We start from the raw sequence: 17,840 nt of genomic DNA, 5'->3' as shown, positions 1-17,840 counted from the left end.
CTGCCATCACCCTCCTTGGCCAAGATGCCAATCTGTTATACCCACCCCGGTTCCCATCAGTATCTGACCCGGTTCACCTGCAGCCCCTCACCCTGCGACTTAGGACTCTGCTCCCTCCTGGCCTCAAATGTCCTTATCCCTGCCTGCAGAAAGGGGGGGATCCCTGCAGGGGCTACAGGGCACAGGGCTACACCTCCAGCACGGCTAGGGAGAAGAGGGCGCAGGGCATCCTGCTAGGGTGAAAGCCAGCTCCTGGCTCACTGGGGGATGTATTCCTGCCCCACGCAGGCTTGCAGTGGATGGGGAGGCTCTGAGCATCCACGAGGGAGGATGACAGGCTTCCCTGCCCAACAGCAGCTTTATCCCAGCCAGCCATGGCATCCTGGCAGCAGGAGTGGGGCCATGACACCCCAGAACACTGGCAGTGTGTCAACCCACATCATATCTGCCTGCCGCATACCATGGCAAGGCGGTGGCAGAGCGCAACCAAGCTCCACCCCACACTACCTGAATTTCTCCATGCTGGGCACTAAGAGCTGCATTTAAGAAAGCAGGAAAACAGCCAGGCCGGCAGAGCTCAAAGGTCCCCGCATCCCTCCTGGCAGGTCAGAGTCCACCTCCATCCCTGCCTGCAAAGGCACAGTGACAAGTGAGGTCTGACAGCTGCCACCCTGGCAGCGTTATCTACCAAACAGGTGTGCCTATGCCTCACCACAGGGATGGGGCACCGGCCTCGCCAGGAGCAAAGTGCCCTGAGCCATGGTGTGAGAGAAATGCAAGTCACCCTATAAAACTGATTGCAGAGCTGCTGCAAAGGTTTGAGCCAGTTAATACTGTGAGCAACCTCCATGACAGTGCTTTGTGTGCAAAGGATATCAAAGGGCCAGTTTCTGCTTCACCTCCAGTTCCCTCTGACAACACATCTCCCCCACTGTTAACCAACACAAGGATGCAGGAACCACAGCCAGACAAGACAAAGCATCAGGAAGGCCAAGAGTAGTTAGTTCGGTCACTTTATTTCAGATCCTATCTGAGGTAGGGACAGACAGATCCTGTCAAACTATTTCTAGCTTGCCATATTCCAGGGTATTAGTGAAATAACAAAATCTTTATTCAAAGTTAGCCAACACAGTTGTTCCACCCAATTTTTTAATGCTGGTGGCACTTTTATAAGAGCACGTGCACTTGAATTTTTTTTCTTTATATGTTATTTAACTAACATGCTGTTTTTTCAGATGTTCCTCACTGTTTTCTATTTTATTCTTCCTGTCTTCTGTCATCTTCTTTACTTCATGATATAGAATTTCTGGGAAGAACAAGAACAGCTACACTACACATGCTTTATCAATCACCTGAAGCTATTCTATGACAATTCAGCAAGCTGAAGTCAGGAGAGAGCGAGTGGCTACACAGAGCCATCGCGGCATCAGCCACTCCCCCAGCTCTTCCCTACCCGCCCTGTAAAGCTGCAGCTCTGGCACACACAGACGCTTCCTCTCCTCAGCAGCACAGAGACACCAGCACTTTCCCCAGAACGACACTGGCTTGAAAATCAGCCTTAACTGACTTGAGACTGGTTGACAGGGTGGGGACACAAAGCCTCTGGTTCCCAGTGCCCGGGAGGGCTCCTTTGCCCCGGGGTTATGTGCAGCAGGAGTGCTGGGCAGGGACACTGGGCTTGTGTCTTGTCAAACATGGTAGAAGACACCTCCTACCCACAGCTTTAGAGATCAGAGGAGAAAGAACGTGACCTAGCACTGGAATAATACCCAATTTGTGCCCCTGAGATAAGCCAGAGCTGATCCAGGCTGACCTTCTCCACAATTCGCTGGGCTGTCACAGCAGAAATTCAGTTTGTGATTGGCTTTAAAACACCACAGATGAGACAGAGCACTGAGCAGAGAGATCTTGGCACTCTGTTCCCAGCTCACCCTTGCACAGCAAACTCAACAGCATGATCTGTGGGTTATCTTGGTGTTCCCTGCTCAGCAGCCACCCTTGTCCAGACCCTCTGCCCATGATCGCAGCTGAGACCTCACTGCAGCCATGGACTCTTCCTGCAACTGGAAGGGCTTTCACAGGTCTCTACACCCGGTATAACACTACGGCAGAGCTCAATTCTGAGATAACTCTAGGATTTACAAAAAAACCTCCTCCAGCAGATGGGACTTCACACCCACAAAGCTGAGCACGAAAGGCTTTGCTGCCGAGAAAGGCTGCCAGAAACAGCTTCCCTGCTCACCCTATACTCCTTCCACTCACCATTATGCTGGAGATGGCAGCAGATGCTCTCTCCTGGTCCTACATCCCTTTTAGTACAACTCCCCTCAGCAAGCCTGGGAATACAGCAGTTTCAAAGGAAACTGGTGAAGGGAAGGACTTCATTTACAACTGGAGGCCATTTCTGGATGACAGACTTCTCCAACAGAGGAGAAAAAGGCATGAAGCGTTAAGAGAAGATAAATCTTAACTCACAGCATTAGCTCCACTCCAGTGAAGCCCAATACAGTGGCTCTTAGCAGTGGTGGTCCAACAGACCACACGGGCTGAAGATGGAGCTGGGGGTGTAAAAGCACACCGACATCTGGTAGCTCACAGGCGTCAGCAATGACTGGTCCTGCCCAGGGCTGGGAAGATCAAGGAACAATTCCAATGGTCTTGAAGCTGTAAAGCTTTCATTGCCCGCTCCTCACACACTGTGTGTCCCTGTGCTCAAGGAGCTTCAACCCTTGGTACCCACAGTCTCTCCAGTGCCCTGAGGCAAAGGCTTTCCCTGTCTACCAGAGACCTCCACCTCCCTCCCCACAGCGATGGGGAGAAAAGCCTGGTGCTTGCCGTGCCTGCTACTGCTCTAACCCCCCCCGTGTGGGGCAAGAGCTTGGCCCTGTTTGTGCATCTCCATGAGAACTAGAACAGATTAGCTGTAATATTGGCTTTTAGGGGGAAAAAAAAACCAAGGCTCAAAGAGCCTGGGAGAACAGCTGCGAGGCCACCAGCATGCCAGATGCAGAACTGGAAGGTTTCAGAACAGGAGAAAAGCAGACAGTTCCCACCTCCTGTGGGGGAGCAGCTCCCCCAGCAGTCCCTGCTGTGCAAGGGGTGCAGGGCAACACGGGTGGTCACAGGAACTGTGAGATGTAAAAGCATGGAAGCACTGTCCTGACAGCCCCCGCAGTCCTGCTGTGCAGGTCTGTCGTGACACCTGGTGGCCAGAGGCCACCCCTGCAGCACCTGCCACCAGCCTACCCCACTTCTTCTTAAAGCTAAATTAACAATCTCATTTCCATGACCCCAGATGAGGGCAGAAACAGGGCAAGAGAATGGGGTCAGGATACTCCAGCTAGGACACATAGAATCTTTGAGTATCCCTGTGGTTTCAGCAGCAGCTCACAGTTCTGTCCCATGCTGTCATGCAGCTTTGTAGCCCTATTGCACTTCAGTTTGGATTAGAGCACAGCCTGGGAGAAGTGAGAGTGAGTTGTGGAGGTGCAACAGAGACACATGGAAAAGAAACTCATTACAAAAGCCTACCAGACCCTTCTGATATTTTTGGGGCTGAGCCAGGGTTTCATTATTGTAATCACATTTACACTCCAAGCCAGCTGCCACCCTCCTGAAGACCCAAACCTCCATGTCCAAAGAGGTGCTGGTGACCACTCCTGGGAGCCAGGTTTCACACCTGTATGTTTATTATATATACACATCCTGGGGGGGACACAGGAACTCCTCCTGCTGCACGGTTTTGTCACATGATTGTCCATGCTCTTCGGTCAGGCTGCAACATCACTCTTCCCACGGGCTCATATCTGTGTCAATGGCCACGCAGTTATAGGCAGCATAGCGCAACTTCTCTTCGCATATCTTGGCTCTAGGGATGGCAGGAGAAAGGGGGGAAAAAAGACAAGGAGAAGTTGCCATTGCTGCATTTGCCAGCAAAGAGGACAATATGTTTTCTGAGATGGATGTTATGCTTCAACAGCTGCTCACAGAGAGGATCACGGCAGACACAAGGTACAGCACGTACATGTGGCAAAATGATGGGGCCCTATGAGTCAGCACCAAGCTTAAGAAGAGACACAACAGTTCCCCAGATGCAAGGCAACACCAAAACTTACGTGGCATAGTTGGGCAAGAAGAGGGTGCTGGAGCAGGTAGATGACTCTGGTAAAGCATCTGTTGTCTCAGAGCTTGGGGAGAAGGTGACAAAGTGGTCAGAACCAGCAGGCCAGTGAGGCAGGGGAGACCTGACCACACATTCCTTCGGTGTGGGATCTGTCTGCCCTGTGGGCTGCAGAAGAATGGACTCACCCCATCTTGTCTGGATAGATGTAGATTCGTGCTGGAAGGCGACTTCTACCAGTGACAAATCTGAGAAAGCGGCTGCGATCCTCTGTGAAGGAAAAGCAAAGACATCAGCAGGCCCTAAAGAGATGCAAGATGCAGTACAGACACCTCCAGGTATCCCCAGCACTAGCGAGCAGCTCCTCTGGCACACCTTGCTTCTTCAGCTCCCATCTGTTCCCCAGGCAGCAATGAGGGTGGTTTCACCCTCCCAGTTCCCAGTCAGCATGCAGGGGCTGTCATGGCACAGAATATGCAGAGACAAAGCAAATCACTCACCATTTGTGAAGTTGTTGAGCGCTTCCCAGAAGTACTGAACACGAGTGTCCAATGGCTCGAAGTCCTCAAACCGGGCTGGCAGAAAGGACACAGAACAGGAGTTTACATCCAGGTCCACATCTCAGCTCCATAGAGGCTCAGATACTGTCAGTCTAGGGATGCCACAGCCTCTACTCTGAGGCCAGATAGGGAGACAAGGGGCACCCCTGCCCAAATCAGCACCAAGCTAAAGGCACGAAGTATACAGGTCCACATTCTCACTGTAATGAAGGCCAATATCTGCCTCCCACACCTCTCCTTGTCCCAGCATGGAGAGAAGACAGTCATCTTGTTTTTCAGGAAGTTTTCAGTAGAGCCCTTCACTTACTGAGCTTCTTCAGAGCATCAACTGTGACTTCAGGGTCTCCGCAGACTTTTTTCTCCAGCTCCTGCCAGGTGAGGAGGTCAAGAACAGATTGGGGCACCACCTTCAGCAGCCCAGCCTGCATGGCCATGATCTGAAAAGGAGACAAGGCACAGAAGTAGCACGTTGTGTCCGTTTCCTTGGGTCGTGGTTGAGCCTAGGGACTGGACACAAGCCATGTGGCTGCTCAACAAATGCTCCAAGGAACCCAATCTGGGGAACAGGATCCCACAACGATGCACCCCAGTTCATACAGGAAGCCCACATCAGAGCTGCGAATAAAACTCCATGCTCCCCATGTTGCTACAAGCCACTTTGCTTCTCAACAACTCCATGGGCTCCAGGACCTTATCAAAAAGGACTGCCTACTGTTGCAGTAATAAGCACAGGAACGCTGACCATAATGCGTTTTACCAGAAACAGACTGAGGGGGGGTACATCTCTGTGAACTCAATGACCACTGATGCTACAGGACAGCGTTACCTGCTCCTTGCTCTCCTCCAGTCGAGCCCTCTGCACCAGGCGGATGAACTCCTTGCGGTCCTCGTAGCGCACCACAGTGTTGCTGCCATTGGGGATCAGCTCCACCATGCGCTGGTCGCTCAGCACCGTCGTGTAGGTCAGCTCATTCCCAAATTTGAACTCAAAGGTGTCTTTGTCCATGACTTCCATCATGTCCAGTAGCTTCACCTGCCCCAGGCCCCAACTTGTTAGAGAGATACTCAGTGGGCAGTGGTGTGCTCAAGCCCCCATGTCTTCCCTTCCCAGACAAGGGCTGGAGTGACTGCAACAGCAGCACAGCATGGGATATGCTGCCCTAAAAAGCTGTTCAGCAGACCTCAGGGCATTGCATGCTTGAAGCACTAGTCAGCATGGCTGCATCTCTGTATTAGCTACAGGATGCATTAAATGCTAAGAGTGCCCTTTCTGTGTGTGTTTCTTTGACACATCACAGGAGGCAGCAAGTACAAATGAGGACAGGGACACAAATCACCACCTTGCTGAGTGCCACAAGGAATAGGATAGGCACAGCCTCCCAGTCCCTCTCACCAGCACGGAGTCCACAGCAGGGAAGTCTTTGCTCCAGCTGACCTCCTCCCCTGTTAATTGTTTCCATACGAAACCAGGAAGATCCAGGACCTGAAGGAGAACAGAGATTTTGCTGAGTCTGCGTGAAATGAGACGTCCTCAAAGACGAAGATAGGGCTCAAGAGTGCAGACACAAAGGAGTTTCCCTGCTCCCCCTGCCCACATGCAGCTCATCATAGCTCAGCAGAGACCAGACACCCTCTCCCAAGCTCCCAGCAGTATCTCCCAAAACCCAGGCTGTAAGCTCTCCTAAACCCTCGGCCCCCAAATCCTGTCACACACATTTGTCCCGGTGTGTGAGATCACAGAGCCCTCCCATGCTCCTGTTGGACAGGCTGCAGAAGGGGTCTAACGACTCCCTTTGAGGCAAACCTCCATGCAGGGACGGGGTTGAAAGCTCACCAGAAACTCCTTGCCCCTCAGAGCTGCTCCCATGATCTGCCCGATCCACTCATACTTCGGGAAGTCTTTGCAGGAGGGATTGGGGACGTACATGTCCCTGGCTTCTCCAGTACCATTACCCTGTGAGGCAAAACTCCAAGTCATGATCTCAACACAGCATGAAGCACCACAAACTCAGTTCCTGCGGTGCCTCTGGGCACTTCTCACAACAAAAGTGGGATAAACCCCCCATACTCCTTGGCAATATTCCTAGTGAGAGACACATTCTCAGGCATTTGTCAGCATATCCTAAAACGAGGTGCCACAAAGCAATCTACCCAACCCTACATGAGGAAAAGCTCTGGACCAGTGACAGTAGGGGGACACGGATAGCACTGCACTGCAAGGCAGAGCAAGATCTTCCTCAAACACCTCAACCCACAGCACCTGGTTTGACGTGCGCACAAAGAAGGGCAGAGGCACAGGGGTGTCTGCTGAGCTGGGACACAGCTCCTCTGACATGTCCGCCAGGCTGTCCCGAAAACCGCCACCTGCAACCCCAAAAGAAAGGCATTTTTAGTGATGTGAACTCCCTGTGTGTCGATCCTTAGAATTATGAAGCAAAGATGGGGAATTTCGACCCAACTTGGCCCAGAAGGCTCCTCTCAGACCCTTATGGCACCAGAGGAAATAAAGATGAGAGAAGTAACATCCCTGCCTGGCCTGCAGAGGAGTCAGAGGGAGCATTTGCACTGTCAAAGCTCCTGTTATCGACTCATGGAGGTCTGGTCCCCGTCCCAGTAAATAGTACTCCTTACCCAGGACATGGCCATGGGTAGTAGGACAAGGCAACCTGCCTTCCCTCTCTCCTCCACAGGCTTTAACACTGAGAGTAAACACGAGTCCCTATAGCAACAGTCATCCCATCAACCCCCAGCTCTGCTCCAGAGCATCCCTTGCCTCACACAGCCCCTACCTTGGTCGATGATGCCCTCTGAGATGAATTTGCACTCCCACCACTGGTCATAGCGCAACGGCCACCTGCAGAGAACCAGGCACTGCCTGAGGAACTGCTCAAAGCCAGGGAGATGCTGGGGAGGCAGCAGGCACAGCAGGGACACCAGGGGACCAGGGTGGACCAGCCTGGACTTAGGAGGGGACAAGATCTCAATCTCCAGAGACAGCTGCATCCTCAGTAGAAAGGTGACACCTTGGGGAACAGGCCCCAGTCCCAAAGCTGAGCTGGCTCCTGCCCCAGTAAGCCCTCTCCAGAGTACAGGACACACACCAGCTTCACAAACCCTCTGCTGTGACGGAGGACACAGCTCCCAGGGTTGCATTATCCCCTCCCTCCCTCAGACATTGCTTACCTGTAATCTAGAGACTTTTCAAACTTCTCTGAGGGTTTCAGGCCTTCATACACCTGCAACAAGCAGAGAAGATCAAGGCTGGTTTTCCTTCCCTAGGGGAACCAGTGCCAGGTAAAGGCAGGAAAATGGAAGAAATCTGTTTTGCCTCAAATCTTTAAATATTGACCGAAGATGATCTTTAAATGGTCTAGGAGCCCTTAGCTTTTCGAAAGGGAACATAAATTACAGTGTTAGCCACTATGGAGCTTTCTGACCTCAAAGGTACACGGAACACATATTAAACCTCACAGCAGTCTAGGCTGTTTGTGCACACACAAAGCAAGAGATCTTTTGGAGATGGGGGGAGAATGACAACAAGAAGATCAGCATTGCTGTGAAACCACAATACAGGACTATACGGAGCTGCATTATTATCGTCACACAATAACTCTTTGCTGCCCTTTTAGTGTAATGAGATTGTTACGCTCTGCATTAGCAACATGCCACAGAGAACATCCAGGATAGAGCAGAGACTTCCAACTCAGAGATCCCCAATCCCTCCTAGATGTTATTCCTGGATACGGGATCATCAGCACATGTAATTGTAGAGCCTATGAGTCATGCAAAGAGGCCTTGAGGACTCAGGTATCTCCAGCTCCATGTTGTCCCTTCCACCCACCTCTATGTGGTTAATTTTGCTCTGGGGGGTGCAGGGTATCGCAGAACCAGCAGGGACCCTTCCAGAAGGGACAGTACCTGGGTGAAGACAGCATTCTTGCAGCTGGGGTCCAGGGCAGGGTTGTCTCGGTGCTCCATAGCCAGGCGCCGGTTAATATAGAGTCGCGGGATGAAGTTGGGCTTGCTGGTCTCCGAGTCCTTCAGACACTGGGTAATGAGCGCTGTGCGCCTCTTGGACAGCAGCAAGAACTGCTTGATGTGCTGCCAACAGGTACGTTCAAAACATCAGAGGTGCCTAGTGTCCAAAACACGTCACCTACTTCCTACTGAAGCCACTGCACTGTCAGGTCTCCCGCCTTCCCAGGGCCGCTGCCATCCACACACAGCCTCAACAATATTTGCTCTACCTGATCCACTGCCTCTGAAAGACTTCACTTTCTGGTTTAAGGGAGATAGTAAGCCAAACGTGCTCTCCATTAATCATCATCTCATGTGCACACTCCAGCGTTACTTGGACTCTCCTTCGCTCTCACCAGAGCATTGGTCTTGCTATTCCTTCTATCTGTAATCAAACTAAGCTCTTCTAAACAAACAAGGATCTTCAAATGCTTTGGGTCTTATGCTGAGCTGGCATAGGAATTACGGTGCTGTTCAACATCAGGCCTGGAAACACAGAACGGGTCTAGCACAGTAATGCCCAGCACATGTATTTCAGGAGAGGATGTAAGGAAATCAAACTGGAAGAATGAGCTCGGTCTTTTGAGAAAGATGAAAATCAGAAGCTTATTAATGCCAGAACGAAATTACTGGTAAAAGCCTTGCTGTTTGGACGCAGCCAGCTTCAAAACTGCTGGCAGCAAGTGCAGGAACAGAGTGTCCTGGGCTGAGAACTCAGAGGGGATGCATGTCCAGCTCACATGCCCAGGGCCGCTATGGTCCAAGTCCTTTTCAAGGTGAAGTGCTTTGGTGTGATTTTACTTGCTACCCCATAGTTACATGTTTCCACATCAGGAATTTAGCAGGAAACTAGTCTCCAAACAATATCGCCTTTTACAGGTTTAAGGAACTGAGCTCAGCCAGGTATTTCCCTTGAGCTGCTTTAAAGGTAACGAGCACCGACTGTCTCCTTTGCCACAGCCCAAGTGCAATTGCTCTGTCAGACTGAGGCCCCACAAGACACAGAGGGAATCGCTCACCTTCAGTTTGCTGAACGTGCCCACAGTGTGGTCCCAGGCTGGCACCAAGTGATGCAAGACACTGTCCAGGATCTTGATGAACCTAAATCCCAAAGGAGAAGGTATTGCAACACAGGAGGGACAGGGATCTGCACAAGCATATTCCAGACCACACACCCCGGACACAAGCAGAAAAGCAACAACTGATCCAAACCCAACCCAGGGTGGTCTTTTACATCACAGGGTCTTTGGTACTTAATTCCCACTTCATGGGCACTGTAGTGATCACCCACCCCTTGCAATGGATTCCGCATGCACCTGCCATGCACAGATGTGCTGCACTTGCAGCGCACAAAACACTCAGAACTTGAGCTGGAAAATTCCTTTTAAAGTGCTGGGTAGCTACCTCAGAGAGTCCACTTTGCTCCCAAATGACTCTGCTATTTTCTCCAGGGTCGGGAATGACTGTCCCAGGAGGACTCTCACACAGCTTTACAGCTTCCAGCCATACTCGTGCCGGAGATGACACCAATCCCTGCAGGCAATGCCACCCCACTGTCTGTCCCCACCTCCACACAGTACCTTTGAATAAGCACGGCCCGTCGATACAGCAGGTCAGGGTCTGTCCCTTCTAGGCGAGGGTAGCGCACTAAATTGGGCAGCTGGAACATGTCAGCACTAAGCCCCAGGTCTCTCTGCCGGGAGGATTTGATTTTGATACCTCGGAGGCGAACATCAATCCCATCATCTGTCAAGGGAGACCAGACATGATATGCTAGGACCATGAGAAAGCAAGCCTTCCAGTGTGGTAAGGCTATAAATAAAAGCATTAGGAATGTGACCAGCTCCACCAACTCTGGGGCTGGGCACTGAGAGCCAGAAATTCCACTGTGAAGAAGAAGCAGGAGATTTATAAGCAAAAAAAAAAAAAAACCCAAACAGTTGAAAGTTGAGAAAAATGGGATGAAAGTAGAGACCTTGAGGACCTCCAGGTCACCCTGGAGGTTCCCATATTGTCTGAAAACAGCCCGCAGGATCAGGTACAATCCATGGGAACAAACTCTTATTGTACAGTATTTTCCAGGTGCATTACAGACATGGCCATAACACCCAGCCCTACCTCTGCATTCCACAATCCGGATCTCGATGACAGGCAGGTGTGTTGTCATGTCCTCAAGGACACACACATCCCCAATGTAGCTCCTACAAAAACAGGACAGACAAGGGCTGCAGAACTGTTCCCTAGCCCACCCTACCAAAAATCATTTGGTCACTTTTAAGGGAAGAGGGTCTGCATCCTTTAGAACTACAGCAAGAACCCAGACCCACTTGCCTACAGTGTAGCCCATGCTGAATGCCTGAACCTGCTGGTGCCTCAGGTCTGGGCGACCTGCTCCTGATGGGTCTCAAAATCACACCAGGAGAGCCCTGACGGTTGTGCTATCTGCTATTGTAGGCAGAGCGAACCCACAGCTCAGAGATGGAAAATGCCTGTCCCAAGGCTCCAGGCTCTTTAAGCCGTACTGCCCTCCCCACCTCCATCCACTCACTCATCAATGCTGACATCGTTCAGCTTCTTCAGATTGTCCCCCTCACCCCCGTACACAGCGACCCGCTTGGGCATGAAGTTCTCATCGGTGGTATCCACTGTCAGCAGCAGCTTCCTGCAAAAGGAAGTATGAAATAAGGAGAAAGTAGCTCTGCATCTGAACATGCATTGCTGCTCCCCCTCACAGCCCGGCCACGCTTGTATCAAGCATACGCAGACACTGCTGGGATCCCCAGGTATCTGTGATGATGCTGGCTAAGACCCCTTCAAGCCCAGAACCAGAGCAAGGGCCAAGGGGCAGGGAGGGTTGGGCAAATTTGGGCCACGATGGACTCATGCAGAGAGCGGGGGCTGCAGGGCCCACCCCACCCATGAACCAGTGCACAGCAGAGAGGTGCCTCACTTGACAATGGTGCCTTTCTTCATGTTGAGCCGCACCCAGTGCTGGCCCTGGGACCCATCACTCTCCCAGTATGTGTCGGCGTGGCTGTCGGTCAAGCATGACACATTGAAGTCCTCCTGCAAGAGGGCAGTGAATGACAGGAAAATCAGATGAGGGTAGGACTAACTTCCCCTTAGTGGCTACTCTCATAACGAATCCCAGAGCCAGAGGGCATCAAACTGGCCCGTTCCCTTTGCTGAGCTGTGGGTAGATACAGGGAGTACAGAGTGCACAGTACACTGGGGCTGACCCTTCGTGGTGCTCTGAGGTCATACACACAGTGCAGAATACCAAACCCTTCCTAAAATCAGCTTAGTGTCTAATATTAGCATTTGCTTCTCAGACCACAGCTGCTCCAGGGGCCAGACTACACAATACACTGCATGATGCTCCCCCATGAGACCAGGTTTCTCTCCCACATCCTCAAACACAGTCCAGCCCAGAGCATCACACCAAGCACCACTCACACTCTCCAGCCCCATGGCACAACAAGGCTGGCCCAGTCTTCTCCTTCTATCCCCCCGTGCGACTCACCGTGTAGGATGAGACATCGATGCTGTCCACGTACTGCTTGACGCTGCCCAAGTTCTCATCCTCCTTCCCAATGTGATCATACAGGAAATGCACCAGGTCTTCATCACATTCATAAGTCCACGTTGGGGGCACAAACCTACCAAGAAAAAAGGGTTAACAGGTCTGGAGAGTCAGGGACAGCCAGGTTAACAGGTCAGGGAAGGATGGTCCATGCCCCGATTGCCTTGGTCTTGCTCTATTTCCTGCTTTCTGCAGGCTTATCTAGGACAAGCCTGCACTGAGCAGAGCTGATCCTTGCTGCCTGTCACCCCACTCCTCCCCCCAGTCTGCAGGAGACGGCTGTCTGAGCAGCTCAGGAGGCAGTGGCTTGCACCCAACCACAGCAGAAGTTGGGGAACAGCACGTACCGAAGCTTCTCTACTGCGGCCTCATCCTGCTCCAGGGGTCTGGGCTTCGCTCCGAGGCGCAGGGAGTATGTCAGATCCACCACCTGCTCCCATCTGAAACAGCCCAGGGAATGGGAGAGTGAGAAAATCACAGGAAAAGGAGATGGTGGTCAAGAAAGGGGAAGACTGGGGTTTAAAGCCCCACTGTGCTCCATCCTCCATCACCTCCAGCATCATCCACCACACTTTGTGTTCTTGACCCTCTCTGCTTCTTCCAGCCCGCACCCCACTGCGCAGGTGATGAGCGCAGTGACCCAGCGAAACCCAGCTAACTCCACACCTGGTGTCCCCATTGCCCCGCTGACACGGAAGAAGCGGCCAAGCAGGCTGGGGGTCAGCGCAGCAAAAGCCCAGGCGGGGCGAAGGGTCGGGGTGAATGGGCGTGGAAACCCCCTGCTCCCTGCCGTGCAAGGGGGAACCGGGGAGGGCGACCTGCGGGGAGCGAGCGGTGGCCCCGCACCTGATGACGGGTTTATAGTCCACCCCGAAGAGCTGCTGCTGCCGCTGGATCCGCTCCGTGGACTCCACCGGCACTAGCCGGTCCCCGCCGTCGGCGTGTTTGCAGACCAGCACCCAGCCCTCCTCCAGCTCGCAGCCGCTCCGGTACTCCTCCAGCTGCTCCTGCGGGACAGCGGCTCCGGTCAGCGGCCGGCCCGGGCAGCACAGGCCGCCGCGGCCTCCCGGCGCCCCCCGCGCCTTTACCTTGCTGAGCTTGACCCAGAGCCCGGCGCCGTTGCAGTACTCCTCGCCGGTGGCGCGGAGGCAGCCGCCCTTCCGCACCTCGATGGTGGCCCGGGCCGCCCGCTTGCCGCCCCGCGCCGGCCCCGGGCTGTCCCACACGCTGAGCAGGCTGCGGGCGGCGGCGCTGGCGGCGGCGGGGTCCTTGCAGATCTTGTACTGCACCTCCCGCGGCACGTAGCAGAGCGCGGCGGGCAGCGCCTGGGCGCGGCGGAAGCACTCGCTGCACTGCAGCAGGAACCGCAGCCGGCCCAGCACCTGGTGCGGCGCCTCTCCGCCCGCACGCATCGCGCACCGGGCACGGCGGGCAGCGGCCGAACCCCGACACCGGCGGGGTCGCTACTCGCGGGTTTACGGCAAACCCCGCCCGCTGACAAGGCAAGATGGCGGCGCCCAATGGGGCGGACGTAGGGCAAGATGGCGGCGCCCGTGCCGTGTACGGAGGACCGGGACGCAGAGCAAGATGGCGGCGTACGGAGCAGCGGGGAGCGGGGCGGGATGGCGGCGTACGGAGAGGGTGGGGCAAGATGGCGGCGTACGGAAAGGCGGGGCTTACCGCAAGATGGCAGCGCCGGGGGCGGGCCGGGGCGGGGCGTCGGGAGGCAGCCGAGAGGCCGGGAAGCGGCGCAGGAGGATGGAGGACGGCGAGAGGTTGCTGTGAGTAACCGGGGCCGCGGTGATCCCAGAGGGGTGAGCGGGAATACGCACCGGGGCCTGCAGTGAGTACAGTGGTGTGGACCTGGCGGTGCGGTTCTGGCACCAGGGTCACTGGGGTGGCGCTGAGGGAGCTGATCCCGCACTGTTGTGGCACTGGGAGCAGTGGCCGCTCACCGGGATGGATCAGCGGGGCCGCTGGTGTGGCAGTGCAGTCCCTGCCGGCTCCGGGGACTTTGTCCCTGCGGCCGCTGCCGCCGCAGCAGGACGGTGCTGTTCGGCCCCGGGCAGGCCGGGCTCCAGCAGCGCCTGGGCGGTCACACCGTGAGGGGTGGTTGGGGACATGTGGTTGCCACCTCGGCGGGTGCCTGGGCCTCCGGGGGCTGCACGGCACCGATAGGGACCGGGGACACCGGCAGAGGGGCTGCCCACCCCCACACCCCGCTGGCCCCGAATCTCTCCAGGCGGGAGCAACTGTTGCTCCTGATAACTTAATCTCGTGGGGCCCTGGGCCCGGCATCGCCTGTCCCCGGGGAGGGCTCTGCGGTCCTGTGCAGGAAGAGGCACCGACCATGATGGGGATCATTTGTCACGTTTGTCACAACCGGACCACGAGCCATTTTCTGTGGTCACAGGCCATGCAGTGGGGACAAGCCACCAGCCCTGGCATCCGCACCCCCAGCTGCAGGGATCTGTCAGGGCACCTAACCCCGCCATGAGTGACAACCCATCTCTGCTCCTTCGTCCACAGCCCCAAGGGCTTCCCCAAGCTGAAGAACGACACGTTCCTGCGAGCAGCACGCGGCGAGGAGACAGAGCACACCCCGGTGTGGTGTATGCGGCAGGCAGGACGCTACCTGCCCGGTGAGCAGGGGGACGTGTGTGGGAGGGACAGCGAGGGGGGCCCAGCACGCACCCCATCACACTCCCACTGGTCCCTTGCAGAATTTCAGGAGACCCGGGCAGCGCAGGATTTCTTTGCCACTTGCCGGAGCCCCAAGTTGTGCTGTGAACTGACACTGCAGGTGAGTGTCACCTGGAGGGGGTCTGTGTGTCTGCGCTCAGGTGGCGACTGAGAGAAATGGTGGGTCTGGCCACCCTGGGTGGCCTCAGGTGCAGGCATTGGGGACCCCAGCGCACCGCGTGCTTTTCAAGCCCTCCATGCGCAGGAGGTCCAAGCCCCTCACTGACATTGCTTCTTCCCTTCCGCAGCCACTCAGACGATTCCCCCTGGATGCTGCCATCATCTTCTCCGACATCTTGGTGGTGCCCCAGGTGAGAGCCACAGTTGGCGATGGGGGGCAGCAGCTGGGAATGGGGCTGGATCCAGGGCCACCCCATTCCTGCTTCTTCTGTTTGCCCCTGTCCCCAGGCGCTGGGCATGGAAATTGTCATGGTCCCTGGCAAAGGGCCCACATTCACAGAGCCCATAAAGGAGGTGGAAGATCTGCTGAAACTGCGACAGAAGGTGGATGTGGCTGCGGAGCTTGGTTATGTCTTCCAGGCCATCACACTGACACGACACAGCCTGGAGGGCAAGGTGCCCCTCATCGGCTTCTCTGGTGCTCCTGTAAGTGATGTGGCTTCCCAGCTGCGCTTCTCTGCTCTTTCCTCTGGGGTGGCACCAACCATGATGCCCCCAGAGCTGTGGGTGCTATAGCGGTGCAGGAGTGGTGAACATTCAATGCAGGAGCATTTGTGCTCCAGGCTCTAGGAGGCTCCCAAGTCTTGCCTTCAGCATTGTGACTGGCCCCTCGCATCTTTTCCCGTCTTCATCACCACCCTCACCCCACTTCTCTACTTTGCACAGTGGACACTCATGTCATACATGATTGAAGGTGGTGGCTCCACTACAATGGCCAAGGCCAAGAGCTGGCTCTACCGTCACCCCGAGGCAAGCCACCGACTGCTGCGGCTGCTGGCTGATGTTGTCACCGACTACCTGGTGGGGCAGGTGGCTGCCGGAGCGCAGGTGTGTCCTGGGACATAGGTCCAGGCAGGAGGGCAGGGATGGGGGACAGGGTGCAGAGGTGGTCTAGCTTCTGGGAGGAGAAGGAAGAGGGACCAAGGTGCAGCTCTCCCTGCCCTGTGTCCCTGGCAGGCGCTCCAAGTGTTTGAGTCCCATGCGGGACACCTGGGCCCAGAGCAGTTCGAGGACTTCGCCCTGCCATACATCCGCAACATCGCCCGGGCTGTCAAGAGCAAGCTGAAGGAGGAGGCGCTGCCCCTGGTGCCCATGGTGAGTCGGGGCTGCCTGGGTTGACCCTGGCCCAGTGGGGGCTTCTGGAGACAGGTCCATCCCCCGGTACCTGCCTTCCCCAGTCTAGCCTGTGAAGAGGGGCCTGACCCAGAGCAGCATGACTGCCCATCTATTCCCTCCCCAGATCATCTTTGCGAAGGATGCACACTATGCGCTGCGTGACCTGGCCCACGCCGGCTACGAGGTGGTCGGTCTCGACTGGACCATCCGGCCACAGGAAGCTCGGTAAGAGTCTGCACAGCGCTTGGGTGTCTGGGCAGCACCCCAGCCTGGGTACCCTGACCCCTTCCTCCACCCTGAGCCATCCCAGGCCTAGAGATTTCTGCTCCAGAGGTGGGAACAGTTGGGCCCTCGTGCTACGTGGAGCTCAGCGCAACCAGAGGCTGCATTGAGGGACCCATGTGCCCTGCAGTGCAACTGCAGGCACTCGGCTGTCCCCAGCCTCTGCACCACATACAACTACTCACCTGCTTCGTCCCTGCTGCAGTGCACAGACAGGGAAAGATGTCACCCTGCAAGGGAACCTGGATCCCTGTGCTCTCTATGCACCCAAGGTGAGTCGTGGCCAGTGTCAGCAACGGGGACTAGTTCCAGCTTGCATTAAAGGCCTCTTGCCTCAGTTTCCCTACCTGCACTGCCAGTTTGTGTCCCAGCAGCCCCCCCAGGCTGGCTGCGGAGTGTTGGGGATGGAGTACCCTGGGTGGGATGGGATTGACACATCGTTTTCCACTGTGCCTATAGGAGAAGATTGGTGAGCTGGTGAAGAAGATGTTGGAAGGTTTCGGGACCCAACGCTACATTGCCAACCTGGGCCATGGCCTCTACCCTGACATGAACCCTGAGCACGTGGGTGCTTTTGTGGAGGCCGTGCATGCTCATTCCCGCCACATCAACAAGCACAGCTGAGCCTGTGGACTTGGGGACAGGACTCTGGTTTGGGCACAGTCACTCCAAGTAGCACATTGTTACAGGGGCTTGTAGCACATTGTTACAGGGGCTTGCTCCTGGTTGGACTGCAGCATTAAACCTGCACCTTGTCCACAGCAGCCGCGTGGCTCTGGCTGGGGGGACAGGGAACTGGACAGCCCTGGAGGAGCTGGGCAGTGGTGGCAGCCTGGCAGTGGGGCATGTGAGGTCAGGGGGAGCCCCTGAGCCCTGTCCTGCAGGTTAGGATGGGGAAATGGGGATGCCAGCGACCTGGGGGGATGCCTGTTCCTGCCAGGCTGCAGATTGTTGTGCCAAGGGCTTGTGAGAGGGGATGCGAGCGCAGAGCACAACAAGTGTCTCCTGGTGCTACAGATGTGCTCAGCCTGCTGTGGGAGATGTGTTGCCTGAGGCTGGCAGGGTCACAGCCTGGGAGCTGGGGGCTCCCAGCCCACCACTGCCACAGGCTCAGCGTGAGCTGTGCCACAGTCCTGCTCAGGTGGAAGCAGAAAACATGACATCGACCCAGGGCATCCCCAAGTGCGTGGGAGACCCAGCAGGACTCACCTGGGGGGCAGTGGCAGTTGCCATCCAGGCA

The 17,840-nt window shown here is 55.4% G+C and overlaps 2 protein-coding genes across 4 annotated transcripts; one reads left to right on the top strand and one right to left on the bottom strand.

Annotated features, from left to right (window-relative positions):
• Positions 1 to 3,660: 3,660 nt before the first annotated feature.
• Positions 3,661 to 13,868, bottom strand: HECTD3 (HECT domain E3 ubiquitin protein ligase 3). 2 transcript variants are annotated; one of them, XM_065841653.2, is made up of 21 exons: positions 13,369 to 13,866; positions 13,127 to 13,287; positions 12,628 to 12,720; positions 12,221 to 12,356; positions 11,648 to 11,763; positions 11,246 to 11,359; positions 10,816 to 10,898; positions 10,278 to 10,443; positions 9,717 to 9,798; positions 8,599 to 8,781; positions 7,864 to 7,916; positions 7,470 to 7,534; positions 6,941 to 7,044; positions 6,515 to 6,634; positions 6,074 to 6,163; positions 5,507 to 5,713; positions 4,988 to 5,117; positions 4,621 to 4,695; positions 4,309 to 4,390; positions 4,116 to 4,187; positions 3,661 to 3,868 (listed from the first exon to the last, which is right to left on the bottom strand). In XM_065841653.2, exons 1-21 carry the CDS (start codon positions 13,690 to 13,692, stop codon positions 3,784 to 3,786), a joined length of 2,541 nt encoding a protein of 846 aa, XP_065697725.2. In that variant the 5' UTR covers positions 13,693 to 13,866; the 3' UTR covers positions 3,661 to 3,783. The 2 variants fall into 2 exon arrangements, with proteins under 2 accessions (XP_065697725.2, XP_065697724.2); XM_065841652.2 differs by having other exon boundaries at positions 13,127 to 13,868.
• Positions 13,869 to 13,987: 119 nt separating this feature from the next.
• On the top strand, positions 13,988 to 17,361 carry UROD (uroporphyrinogen decarboxylase). Of its 2 annotated transcripts, none has more exons than XM_065841654.2 (10): positions 13,988 to 14,061; positions 14,810 to 14,922; positions 15,004 to 15,083; positions 15,271 to 15,333; positions 15,431 to 15,628; positions 15,869 to 16,030; positions 16,160 to 16,297; positions 16,443 to 16,543; positions 16,806 to 16,872; positions 17,060 to 17,361. In XM_065841654.2, exons 1-10 carry the CDS (start codon positions 14,039 to 14,041, stop codon positions 17,222 to 17,224), a joined length of 1,110 nt encoding a protein of 369 aa, XP_065697726.2. In that variant the 5' UTR covers positions 13,988 to 14,038; the 3' UTR covers positions 17,225 to 17,361. The 2 variants fall into 2 exon arrangements, with proteins under 2 accessions (XP_065697726.2, XP_071666025.1); XM_071809924.1 differs by having other exon boundaries at positions 14,035 to 14,094.
• The last annotated feature ends 479 nt before the right edge of the window (positions 17,362 to 17,840 follow it).

This window comes from Patagioenas fasciata, chromosome 6 (genome assembly GCF_037038585.1).
Source record: "Patagioenas fasciata isolate bPatFas1 chromosome 6, bPatFas1.hap1, whole genome shotgun sequence".
Classification (NCBI taxonomy): Eukaryota; Metazoa; Chordata; class Aves; order Columbiformes; family Columbidae; genus Patagioenas; species Patagioenas fasciata.
The sequence above is the reverse complement of the archived record's forward strand: the minus strand, read 5'-3'. Positions and strand labels throughout refer to the sequence as shown.

Excerpts from the sequence above, each read along its gene's own strand:
- HECTD3 (XM_065841652.2), bottom strand. The coding sequence starts at position 13,692 with ATGCGTGCGGGCGGAGAGGCGCCGCACCAGGTGCTGGGCCGGCTGCGG. Across the intron at positions 11,360-11,647 it reads AAGAAAGGCACCATTGTCAA|GAAGCTGCTGCTGACAGTGG; the intron begins GTGAGGCACCTC and ends TTCCTTTTGCAG. Across the intron at positions 4,188-4,308 it reads ATCTATCCAGACAAGATGGG|CTCTGAGACAACAGATGCTT; the intron begins GTGAGTCCATTC and ends CTTCTCCCCAAG.
- UROD (XM_065841654.2), top strand. The coding sequence starts at position 14,039 with ATGGAGGACGGCGAGAGGTTGCT. Across the intron at positions 15,084-15,270 it reads GCTGTGAACTGACACTGCAG|CCACTCAGACGATTCCCCCT; the intron begins GTGAGTGTCACC and ends TCCCTTCCGCAG. Across the intron at positions 16,298-16,442 it reads CGCTGCCCCTGGTGCCCATG|ATCATCTTTGCGAAGGATGC; the intron begins GTGAGTCGGGGC and ends TTCCCTCCCCAG.